Here is a 12242-nt window from a genome sequence, read left to right as displayed (position 1 = left end):
GCTCTATGTACGTGGGAAAAAATTTATATTAAATTTTTTATTTTATTAGAAGTATATTTTTTTTTTCACCACCAGTTTAATCTAGTTTGAAAGTCAGTTCTGACATTAAATGGTTCCAGCCCTTTTCCGATTGCAGTTGCGAGAGATCGAACCGTGGTTCTTCCTACCAAGTTCAACGTCAACCAACTTAACGATTGATATTAGAAGTATATTTGTTTAGTCCTGAAACAATGTTCATGGGACAAAGATCCTCTACTTTGTAGACGGAAAAGGTAAAGTGACTTTTGACAAAATTTAGAGAAAATAGGGAGAAGAGATGATGATACTTAAATAGAGGAAAAAATAAATGAGAGAAAAGCGAATAAAAGTTAATAATGTGTTGGACTTGCTAAACATGAATAAACTAGATAGACGGACATTATGCATGTGTCATAGATGCTTCACAAGGTAACCATTATGAATTGTCTTTAGAGCTAAAGTCACTCCAGTCCTTTGCATGAAGCCAAAAAACACATGATCCATGAACAAGTTACTAAAATCATTGGAGGCTTTTTATTTTTCTAAAAACATCCATGTAACTTGAAACTGGTATTGGGGGTTAAGATTTCCATAACCGATAAAAATAGGTCTTCAAAAAGCACTGGGAACCTAATAAATGATACAAACAAAACTTATTATTTTCCACAGGCTGTGGCCTAACTATGATAGCTTCAACAGTCATGCAACAGGCACTTTCAACACAACTCAATTTTGGTACGAAAGTTTTATAAGCCTATCATTATCAGAAGTGCTAAAACATTTCTAACAAGGTTGCTAACCAAACATTCTCTTTTATCTCCATCAAATAAAACCCACCTATAATTGCGAGGGGAGGGGGCAAGAGTACATTACAAACTAGCACCATAGTGCCACTAAACTATTCTACACTTCTACAGATACTATTACAAATAATTAGGAGATTAACACAAATTTTTAAATAGAGGTCACTGACTAGAGAAAGGGATATCCAAAATGTTGATGAGCAAAAGACGAGAAAGGGATAGGGTAGACATCCACTTCTAGTTTCTTCCACGTTTCTTTCCGCTCTTGACCTCACTTCCAGCCTTCGACGAACTTGGTGTCTTACTCTTAACCTTCACTTCTTCAACCTCTTTTGTTGAATCATCAGAATTCTCATTCTCTGAATCTTCTTCCAGCAACAAATTAAATTTCACCTTGGCACTACTTTTGGTGGATTTTGCCTTGGAGGAAGATGCAATCTTGGACGTTCCTTGCTTGGATTTTCCAGTTTTCAGAGATTCTTGCTTAGACTTGGAAGACTCTTGCTTAGACTTGGCAGAAGGCTTTGGTGTGTCAACAACATCATCATCTTTCGATTTCTTTACCTTGGAACCATCGGTCTTCTTGGAATTGCTTTTTTGCACAGAATCAATAGATTTACCACCACTTTTCACAGAACGATCCTCAGATTTACCACCAGTTTTTTGTGCAGAATCCTTAGATTTTTTACTAACTTCGCCGTCAGACTTGGCAACAGTCTTGGACTTTTGACTAGACTTCACGGGTGGCACCTTTGATTTACTTGATGATGCTCCTCCACTACTAGAAATAAAATTAAAAAGTTTAATACTTCAAAAGAAGAATAAATGTCATTAATTAATTCACAACATTCACTAACCTTTTAGAAGAATCCTTCTTTCCTTCCTTTTTTGCTTCACCAGTATTTGCTTTCCCTTTCTTTTTCAGGGGCCTATATATAAATCATAGAAACAAGTGAATGTGAATGGACAAACCTAAAAAAACTAAAGGCAAAGACTCAGCTAGAAAACACAATCACCAAATGCAGCAACAAATTGGTCATATCTGATTCAATCTTTTATGAGAGGAAACAGAATTTCAAACCCAATACACTTCACTACTTAATTTTTAAATTTCTGGTATATTAGCTCAAAGATTTCTTAGCACTCAATGCAATTTATCACCACATCCACTGGAAAATATCCAGCAAGACTTACATGCTCATGTTTTCCAATAGCTCTAATTTTAAAAGGCATACAAATTGGCTGTAACATTATAACATACAGCACAACCATCTGGACAAGTATATAATGAAATCATTTCAAAAAGATTAGGTCAGAAATATGCCACAGAACAGATCATATGAAGGGTCCTTGTTTTTTAATTTCAACATAAGGCATGGCCAAATCAACATTCAAAACAAACATATATAAATATTGTAGTTTGAGCTTTTAGTGGCACAAATCAAATTAAAATTCCACCAAAGTAGGAATACATCAAAACAATGTGCAAAAAGGCATAAACAATAAAATAAACGAAACCAACCAGATATTGAAACAAGGGCTGCAACTATGACCACGAGGGAAATGCCACCAAATATAAAATACAAACATTGATGCAAAATAATTTTAAGATGGTTTTCCTAACAATACAACAAAAAAGACATCCAAAATAAACAAAAACAACAGAACATACATGTCAGCAGAAGGCTCAGGACTTGCTCGATGACTTTCTTCTTTCTGGTAAGAAAAAAAATGACATCATTATTGTCGTATAAAAAAAGTTTTAGCATGCAAAATTCATGGGAAAAAAACCTACCACATCCTGATCATCATCATCTTCAACAATTTCCCATTTTTCGTCGTCAAAATTCAATATTTCCTCGTCACCATCGTCATATGAGACCTAAAACAGAGACAACTGTCAGAAGATAATGAAAGCGCTAGTTGTGAATTATATTATTTGATCATTTAAAAATAACATTTTAATTAAGACAATGAAGGGCCTGTTTAGTTTGAAAAGTGTATTTTTTCCATTTCTCAACCTCTTTAATTGTGCCCAAAAAAAAATTGTTTTCTCTGCAGTTTTAATAAAATTAAGGGCCTGTTTTGGTTAAGAGAACTTTCTTATTTATATATCTTGTAAATATAAATTAAAGGAGGATATAAAAACAGGTCCGTTTTTCCTGTTTTCTAAACAATTTTGAAAAAAAAACAGTGAAAACAAGGGCATGATTGGTCTACATTTTCATTTTTATTTTACAATTTTAGTTACAAAAATGCCACATTAGTTCCTGTTTTCATAGTTTTGTCTAAGGAAAAGGTGAAAAGAAAAAAAATTGTTTTCAGCATTTCTATTACAAAGTACAAAATAAAAATCAAAGTGAAAACAAACCAATGAGCTGACAGACTATTTTAATTAAAACTAAAGAGAAGGTAAATCTATATAACAAAACAGAAGCAGAAAAGTGTATGGCAGGGTAAAGAGAAGGTAATATAGCTCCAAAATTACCGTGTGCTTCTTGCTGGAAGAATCAAAAGAATCAACAACACCTTTATAAAACCTGCAAAAGATTGTGTTACCAAATATATTATACCACCATTTTACCGTGGTGAACAGGTTAACAACATCAAAGATGGAATATGCATATCATACAACATACAACATAGATGTAAAGTATATCTCTTCCTAGCCCCAGCATGCATTACAAAGCTTTTATAGAACAACTTTTAATGAAAGCAACATAGTCACAGTTTATTTAATGGAATATGAGGAGTTAGTAGTTTAAATAAGTAGTAGTTAAAACAAGAGACAAACAAATTAAGCCAAGAAATAAATTCTTGAGCTCAAAGCATCAAACCTAATATACATATAGCAGACATGAAGCAATAGCTAGTTGCTGCAACGAAGATAGCAGATAAGGTTACAAATTAGATTCTCAGAATACTAATAGTACACAAAACTAAAGACATCTATCATTAACACCCAAAAGCCAAAGCTAAGCTAAGGAAAAAATCATTATCCACCCTTAGCTTGGGCCCAAACACCTGAAATAGAGACTGAAACTGAAGTGCAGAAGCAAAAACAAAAAAGGCATCTATGCCAAAAAAATGTGAGCAACTAGGAGCTTCCAAAAAACACACAGCAAAACAGGTGTACATTGCTAAGTATATTTCCCAAAACAGGGGAGAACTACTGAAAATTGGCCAAATCAGGTGGGCCATACTATGCAACAGCAAACACGTGTAATAGGTCTGCACATTCTGACTGCATTGTATTAACTCTGACATTGAGGTCAGTGTGCACAAGAAAGAATGTAAGCCCCTAGGAGCTTCCTAAACACACACACACACACATAGCAAAACAGGTGCACATTACTAAGGATATTTCCCAAAACAGAGGAAAACTACTGGGAATGGGTCATATCAGGTGGGTCATACAACCCTATGAGGCAGCAAACAAGTGTAATGGGTCTGCACATTCTGACTGCATTCGGATACCATGGAAGGGACACTGAACGCAATGGGTCTAATAGACAAAAATCATTTAGAGAGATGATGATGAGAAATAGTGAGCAAAGAGATCTCAATCTATGCCGATAGCAAATATTTTGTTCACCAAATGCTAAAAGACCTGAATGAATTACCTAACATACCCCTATTCATTTATCTATCTAATATCTTTTAACTGACTAGCTTTTTCATCATCTTCGGTCCTGACAGAAATAAAATGATGATTTGTTTGGCACACAAAGCAACAGTCATCAAGATTAAAGTTGAAAAGATAATTCAATCACATATAACAAGGAAGCAAACGGCTTGTTTCAACCAGGCATGCAAAAAGTACAAATTACAAGTACATGCCTAAAAGCATACCACACTCTCCCAGTCCCTGACCCTGCATAACTAAAATTTCCAGTCACAGCATGTCACATATGAAGAATAAGCATGTACTTACTCATTATCTTCGGGCCACCAAACTTTAACCCGTTTTCCAACAAGACTTTGATCATTTTTCTTGATATCAGACCCCTGAGACAACAGTCAGAAGATCAGCAATCAAAATGAGAAGAAAAATAAAACTGTGTAATTAACAAGAAACAGAGAGTAGTGTTTTAGAACAACATAGAGAAATACAGCTTTTCACCAACAAAAAAAAAAGAGAAATACAGCTCGCATTTAAAAATAAGGGAGCCCACATGAACTTTCAACTAAGAAGATTGATCAATATTAAGGAGATTGGTCAATTTTATTTTACCAAATCAGTATCACATTAAAAAATACTCCCAACATATCTGATCACACTGAAAGTCCAGCACATAAGTCATAGTTGAAAAAGACAATTCCAAAAAGGAGATACATCATGAAGTTTTATCATCAAAATTTTCAAATAAGTAAATAACAGAACAGGATTCGCACTTTTTCTTTTCCTGGAGTGCGCTTCCTCTTCAAATTTGTCTTAGGAGTCTCCTCTGAATGTTCATCTTTGGTTGCTTTTGCAGCTGACTTAAGCGAAGATACTGTTATCTAAAACATTTGAAAAAATTAGTCAATAATTTGCTATTGAGCAAAAAATATACCATGTTGCTTGCAATGATATGAATGAATAATAGCTAATAATGTTAGAACAGCAAGCACAAAAAATACCTTATCATCCTCCTCTTTAGAAGAAGATTTTGCTAGATCCTTTTCTGAGCTACCTTTTACCTGTCCCTTCTTTTTCTTGTCCTCCAGCTTCCGCGAAGATGACCCACCGTCTCCCTTGGTTCTTTCTTCTGTTTTTCCACTACCCTTTTTAACTGCGTCTACAGCAGTAGTTGTTTTCACATCAGAGCTACGACCGAGTCCCTTTTTTGCCGATGGTCTTGCTGGTTTTACTTCAGAATCATTTGTTCTTTCAGATACCTTTTTCGAAATATCTTCTGCAGCCACTTCTTTCACAGAGCTATCTTTCTTTTTTGTTCGTGCACGTTTCTTAGAACGATTCTCATCATGATTGATCTCACTTGGTGAAGGAGAAACAACAGCATCAGATTCAATCTCACCTGCTTTAGGTGATGAAATCTTAGGTTTAATCTCTTTGTTGTTCTCTGAAGTTCCTGTAGCCTCAACAACATCATCCTCATTAAGAGAACTAGGAACTTCTTTGTTGGAACTTTTAGAGTCAACTGTTTTCTCAGCTTCCTTCCCACCAACAACAACATTTGATTTCTTAGAAGGTTTTTTCGATTTTGAAGAGCTAGCTTTCTTTCCTTTCCTCTTGGTACTTCGTTCCAGCTTTTTTTCTTTACCGTCAACTTTTTCAGTATCCAAATCATTGGGCTCCTCGTTACCTTTGGACAGAACAGGAGAGTCAGTTCCATCTTGCTTCTTAAGGGACGTTGAATCTACTAAAGTATCATCTTCTCCGGCCTGTGCAATGCCATTGCTCATGACAGACTTAGGAGATCTGTCCCCAGCAGCATTATCTTGTTGTGGTGGTGTGGCTTCTTTTGTAATCTCGCTATCCACCTAATCAAGAAAAATAAGCATGTTCAAGTATCCCAAAAGTTGGAGAATAAAAAATACCACAGCCAAATGGAAAACAAAAACACATGGGAAGAACAGACACACCTGTGCCGACTCCTCCACAGGCTCTTCTGCTGATTTGCAATCATGTACCTGGACAAAAAACATACTAATTCATAAGTTATCTCATGAAGAAATTTTTTCAAGCCAATCAAATATACATAAACATGACCACTAGTAACACATACATCATTTTGTGCCAAATTATCTGATGCATCTCTGCATACTGATGCAAGAACCTCACTATAATCATCCAAAGAAATACCCAAGGTATTCACAGCTTGCTCTAAATAGGGTTTAAGCCTTGTTGCACAACTTTCAAGAACCCTTTCCCCCAACTTCCGAGCAATTGGCAAAACTTCCTGAATCACGATGACAGCAACCAATACAATTATAAGAAAATTCATAATTCATAATGAAATATAATTCAGTTTCACAATCACAGTCTATTAAAAAGAATGATACTAAAACTCAAATCTCTAACCTCATTGTCTTTCTTTACACTATCTAAGATTGGAGAGAGTAAGTCAAGAGATATATCTTCACTTTCCTCAAGACAGAGGGTCATTATGGTTTCCATGGACGAGAAAACATTATCTGGATGATGTTCCCTGAAAGTTTCAAACAGAGCTGCTTAGAACCATGTTCACACATTTTGCATCCAACAAGGTAAAGAAACCATTAACACACTGAAATTTTCTATAAAAGGTTTCTAAAAATATTAATTCTACATTGTTACTTTAATATTCTTTACATGGGACAAGTTGTCACTGAAAAAAATTGGAAAATAACTATCATGCATGTGATAAGTTCTAACTGAAAAATTTCATAAAAATTTACACGAGACGAGTTGTCACTTATGAGATTAAACTATCATACACAGGATAAGTTGTCACTGATGAAATTAAGCTATCATACATGGGAGAAATTGTCACTAATGAAAATTTCAAAATAAAAATCTTACACATGACAAGTTGGTACTAATAAAAAAAATTAAAATAACAACCATGTTCAATTTTTTTAATATTGTACCGGTCAATGCAAATTTCTAGCCACATATTATGTATACTGATAGTTGAGAAATAGAATTACATTACCAAATTGACCATAATTTATCACAAATGCACACCATTACGGTGCCTACGTACAGGTATTTTACTAGTTACTGCTTCTAGTAATAGTAATAGTAATAAATTCATATTAAATTCAAACCATAAAGAAAATCATTTCATCTAATCTAGCCTATTAGTGTGAAGAAGTATGTCACAGAATCAAATACTCAATTAATGTTGAAATAAATTGGCTGCCTCTTTTATTTTCACCGTGCCAAAAATACAATGACAAAGTGCCATAAAAGCCCAGATCCAGTTACACAGCAAAAGAAAGGATAGCATGCGACGGGAGAAACACTGACATCGTTATTTAATACTATGAACCAATACTTGTTCAAAAAATACTATGAACCAATAACGAGATCGTCAATAAAATTCAGATCTAAAGGGCCAACCCTTCCAATAAATCAAAAGCAAATTTCTCAATACATGCATCTTAAGATTATATTGCTATTTGAGTAAATGCCCAAGTTCCACGTCTCCTAGGGATATAATATCAGCCTAAACAGATTTAAAGGGATATAATATAAGCCTAAACAGATTTATAAAGCTTGAGCAATTGTCACCGTACAAGTTGATTTTGTGGGGTCAAGTTTGGACCAAAATCTAAGAAATGCAATAAAAAAAACATTCAGATACTATAAAGCCGGCCTTGTATACAACAGCTCTTACCTAATTGTCTTCAAGAAATGCTGAAACATTTCCAAAATGAGGGCATCACATTCAAGATCTAGCATTACCACACATGACCTGACTTTTGCAACTGTTTCAAGGATTAAAATCCTCTTTGAGTGCCACTGGCTTGACTTATCATGTAGATTTTCAAATGAAGATACGATTAATCTAAAGACCTCCTGAAAGAAAATGAAACCAAAAATCTCAACAAACGTTATTTGTTACAGAAATGATAATAGAATAAAATTCAATTAATTTACAATAGAAAATAATGAGTGTACCTTCATTTGGTCATCATCATATGGAGCATCAGGTGCAGTGATTCTTGTTATCTCACTGAAGCAGGAGGCAAGTGCAACTTTGACATCAACATCTGAATGCTTTACAAGTTTATCAGCAATTAATGCTTTCAGCGATGGAGAGAGTGCATTGTGCATAGATTCAGTAGGTGACTGTTCAACCTTTGATAAGCAACTTTCAATTTGCTGCAGTTCCAAGAAAAAAAAGCAATATCAAGCACATGTGATTAATATTTCGGTGTCATTGTCTTAGGACCTACATAACTTCTATAAGATAGGAAATTAATTAATACTAAATTATACTACAACAGAGTGACTAGTTGACAAAGGACATACAGTTGCGGCTATGGCATAGCGGAATTTGAACAAACACCTATTGTTCCACAGTAGGTAGTTTAGTAAAAAGTCTCGTCAAATAGTGGCACTATAGCATAGCGGAATTTGAACAAACAACTCTTTTTCGAATTGACAATTAATAAACATTGCAGAAAGTTAACAATGATTTTCAATTCTTAAACTTTTTTGTTAAATTTAACACCCAAAACATATATACAATATTAACAATTTAGGAAAAATAAAAGCACTTAAACAACAACAAAATATTCAACCCCAAAATCCAAGACTCAAGTAACAACGGTAATAGAAATTCACAACAAAACAGAATTTACAAACAAGTTCAATGAATGGAGCACAGACATTTATGTAAAAAAATAAAAAGTTATTGATTTCCTCCAATATTATACTGCTCAGGGAGAATTTAAACAAAAACTAGTATAATGCGACTAATTGGTACAAAAGATGTTGTCAAAATCCAGATCCTACCTAGGATCGAGAGGGAGGGTTGAAAGATGATATAAAATGCAGGACTGTAAGATTCTATAAAAAAAACATATCCTCTGTGTGTATGTAGTTATATACAAAATAAATTTAAATTTTTTTATGCGCATAATATTAATATATGCTTTTTATTACTAATATAATATTAATTTTATTTTTTTAACGAAGATTAATATATGTTGATTATAAGTTTTTCTGACAGTAATATTTATTGTCCTATATTTTTTAATAAAATAAAATTTCCATAAAACTATATGCTTATTAGATGGGTCATATCATATGTTATTTTAATGAACCGGTTTTAGTCTTAATTTTTTCAAGCTTTTACCCCTTTGCCATAAAAGAGCCCACTAAGCACATGGGCCAAAAACAAAATGAAACCCGATTGTAAATAAGAGTCTGCCCTAACTTCGCATCTAGGAATATGAAACAAAACAGCGTCTACTTGCCGCTGCAGCTCACCATGCTCACCCATGGAAACAATGTGCCGCCGCAGCACCTGTGTTTAAAAAAAAGAGCAACAGAGCCATAAATACACTTGTGTCTACCATTCTCTTCTTCTATCTCATCGCCACTCTGTAGAGTATGTTTTCCAGCAACAGAAAGCAAGAAGAGATTGGATTTGTCGGAAACCGAAATTGTTGCATATGAAAAGGCAAAGATTGGAAGACTCTTCGTCACAGTTTTAGGGGGAAAACGACGTACATCAAGACCCAGAAATCAATTATTTGGGATTGCAAGGGATCGAACAAATCTTGCGATCTAAAACGGGATCTCAGCAAACAGTAGTGTGCGATACTGCAATCCAACTCGTTCGGGGGTGGCGACGCAATCTTACAATTTAGATTGCTATCTTGACATCAATTGATATATACAAACAGGTTGTTGCTGTTGTATCATAGGCACCATCCAGTAGAGGTAAACATTTTGCAACATTATGTTTTTCCTTTTATATCAAGCAACTAATTCACATTCAAATAGCATGCCGCTACAGTCAAAAATTTATGTCATCAATTCATAGATATTATTATATTCCTAAAATTTTACAGTGCTTAAAATCAACAACAACCCTCTAATTTAGGTACATGGACTTGTTGTTGTGTTGACGATTGGTTCATTCGCCAAACTTTAAACCTATGATTTAGGATTAGGTTTTCTTAGTTTTCTTTTTCTTCTTGCTGTTTTTTTTTTGTTTTTTTTTATTTCCATGGGTATAGGCTTTGTCTCCCATGTTGTATTTAATTTTTCCTTTTTTCTATATATACTATTATGAGAGTATGGTATAGGATGAGGGATGTTTGGGGGTGCCACCCAAGTTGGGATGCCCAAATTTTTCTTTGATGCCCTCTATTCTCTTAGTTTATCCAACAAAAAAAAAAATCAACAACAAAAATAACTAATTTATTTTAAACAGGATATGAGAAGTTTTGCCTGTTTCCTGAGAGGTCACTTGGTTGAAGATCTGATCTTCAATCTAGAGATACTCAGTTCGAAACCTGGCAGCTAGCCTAGAAGGATATGAGAAGTTTTCTATAGCCCAGTTATATAATACTTTTGTATTTATTAGTTTAATTTGGCTTTTAGTCATATGTCGCGCTACATTCCAATACAGTGTCATCAAATATAGGCCATGGCAATTGCGGTGGCAGATTTTTCAACAACCGCCATGGCCAATTTGTGAAGAATGGTGGCGCCGTATGGCAGATATTTGGCTTTCCGCCACTGATAACATTATTCCATTGCCACTCTTGATTCCCAGAAACAAACCTAGTACAGCCTATCCCCATATACACCATTGGTTTCTGATAAAAAATTCCCATGAAAAAGGGGAAAGAAAACTGAATGAACCTGATACCAGCATAAACTTTCATCTTTTTCCCACTTATACTACTTGTTAGAAAGTGGCCTAATCAGTGGCACCGACATCCAAACTAGTTTTGAATTAGCAGACTTATCAATAATACCAATCAAACCTCAATAATCAGCACATTCAAGAAATTATGCATCATAGAAAATAGCCCTACCAAAATCTCAAAATTCAAAAAAATCGAAAAAAAATCATTTCATTCACAAATAAAACTAAAAGTAGCCCCTGACTAATTTGATTCAATTTGACCTAAAAATCATCTTATCTTATATATCCAATCCAATAATTGATAATTTCTACAAACAAAAAAATACATATGCAAATTTCTAACCCTAAACAGTTAAAATGTTAAACGAATTATAAACAAATAGCAACAAATCGGTATAAAAAATTCCAAAATCTAAAATATTCTCCACTAACATAACGAATCAATTGAATTAGGGCAAAAACAAAACGAACCACAACATGCAAAATCGATTCATCAAAAATCAAACCCTAACGAAACCTTCATGCAGAAAAGAAGCAACAAATCACAAATTGAACGAAATTAAAAGAGAAAAAAAAAAAAAAAAAAAAACAGAGTATACTTACAATTAAAATATCAAGTAAATCTTTATCGTTGGAAGGAGGATCTAGAAGCTTGTTACCGGCTTCTAGAAGCTCTTCTTCAAGCTCCTTATCGACGGAAGCCATTGTTGAAATCTCGTTCTTCGCAGATCTTGGTTTCTTCTTTTGCGCTTTTTCGCATAAACTGTGAACTTTGTTTGTGTCAGAAAATTTTCGAAGAAAAATCAATTTATGCGTGTTTTTTATATTACTTGAATAATAACTAATATTATTATTTTTTTTTTTTATTAATTTATTTGGGCGCTTCAAAGGGAAATTTTTAATGGCTCGGATCTCGCGGGGTTTGTGAATTTGAGTTAAATTTTGGATTTGGAATCCGAATTTTGGTTTTTTTTTTTCAATTTTTTTTGAAATAGTTGTGGGGTCCACGTGGCTTTTCTTTTTGCCTTTATCGTGGATCATGATATAACAGTACTTTTCTTTCTAAGACATTTTTGGTGGTGTGAATTTTGGTTTCTTT

The 12242-nt window shown here is 34.0% G+C and overlaps 1 protein-coding gene across 2 annotated transcripts; it reads right to left on the bottom strand.

Annotated features, from left to right (window-relative positions):
• Positions 1-748: 748 nt before the first annotated feature.
• On the bottom strand, positions 749-12005 carry LOC123915745 (sister chromatid cohesion protein PDS5 homolog C-like). 2 transcript variants are annotated; one of them, XM_045966967.1, is made up of 14 exons: positions 11747-12005; positions 8434-8637; positions 8150-8331; positions 6850-6976; positions 6554-6727; positions 6411-6458; positions 5445-6308; positions 5217-5324; positions 4756-4829; positions 3310-3361; positions 2617-2703; positions 2494-2537; positions 1679-1750; positions 749-1602 (listed from the first exon to the last, which is right to left on the bottom strand). In XM_045966967.1, the coding sequence occupies exons 1-14, from the start codon at positions 11846-11848 to the stop codon at positions 1059-1061; spliced, it is 2682 nt and encodes an 893-aa protein (XP_045822923.1). In that variant the 5' UTR covers positions 11849-12005; the 3' UTR covers positions 749-1058. The 2 variants fall into 2 exon arrangements, with proteins under 2 accessions (XP_045822923.1, XP_045822929.1); XM_045966973.1 differs by having other exon boundaries at positions 749-1599.
• Between the last annotated feature and the right edge of the window lie 237 nt (positions 12006-12242).

The sequence above is a fragment of the Trifolium pratense genome, linkage group LG1 (assembly GCF_020283565.1).
Source record: "Trifolium pratense cultivar HEN17-A07 linkage group LG1, ARS_RC_1.1, whole genome shotgun sequence".
Classification (NCBI taxonomy): domain Eukaryota; kingdom Viridiplantae; phylum Streptophyta; class Magnoliopsida; order Fabales; family Fabaceae; genus Trifolium; species Trifolium pratense.
This window is presented reverse-complemented; position numbering and strand designations above follow the sequence as displayed.

Bases quoted from the DNA above. Each gene is read 5' to 3' on its own strand.
- LOC123915745 (XM_045966967.1), bottom strand. From the start codon at position 11,848: ATGGCTTCCGTCGATAAGGAGCTTGAAGAAGAGCTTCTAGAAGCCGGT. The intron at 6,977-8,149 runs GTAAGAGCTGTT...TGAAACTTTCAG, and splicing joins CATTTCTTGAAGACAATTAG to GGAACATCATCCAGATAATG. The intron at 3,362-4,755 runs GTAAGTACATGC...AATCTTTTGCAG, and splicing joins TGGTGGCCCGAAGATAATGA to GTTTTATAAAGGTGTTGTTG.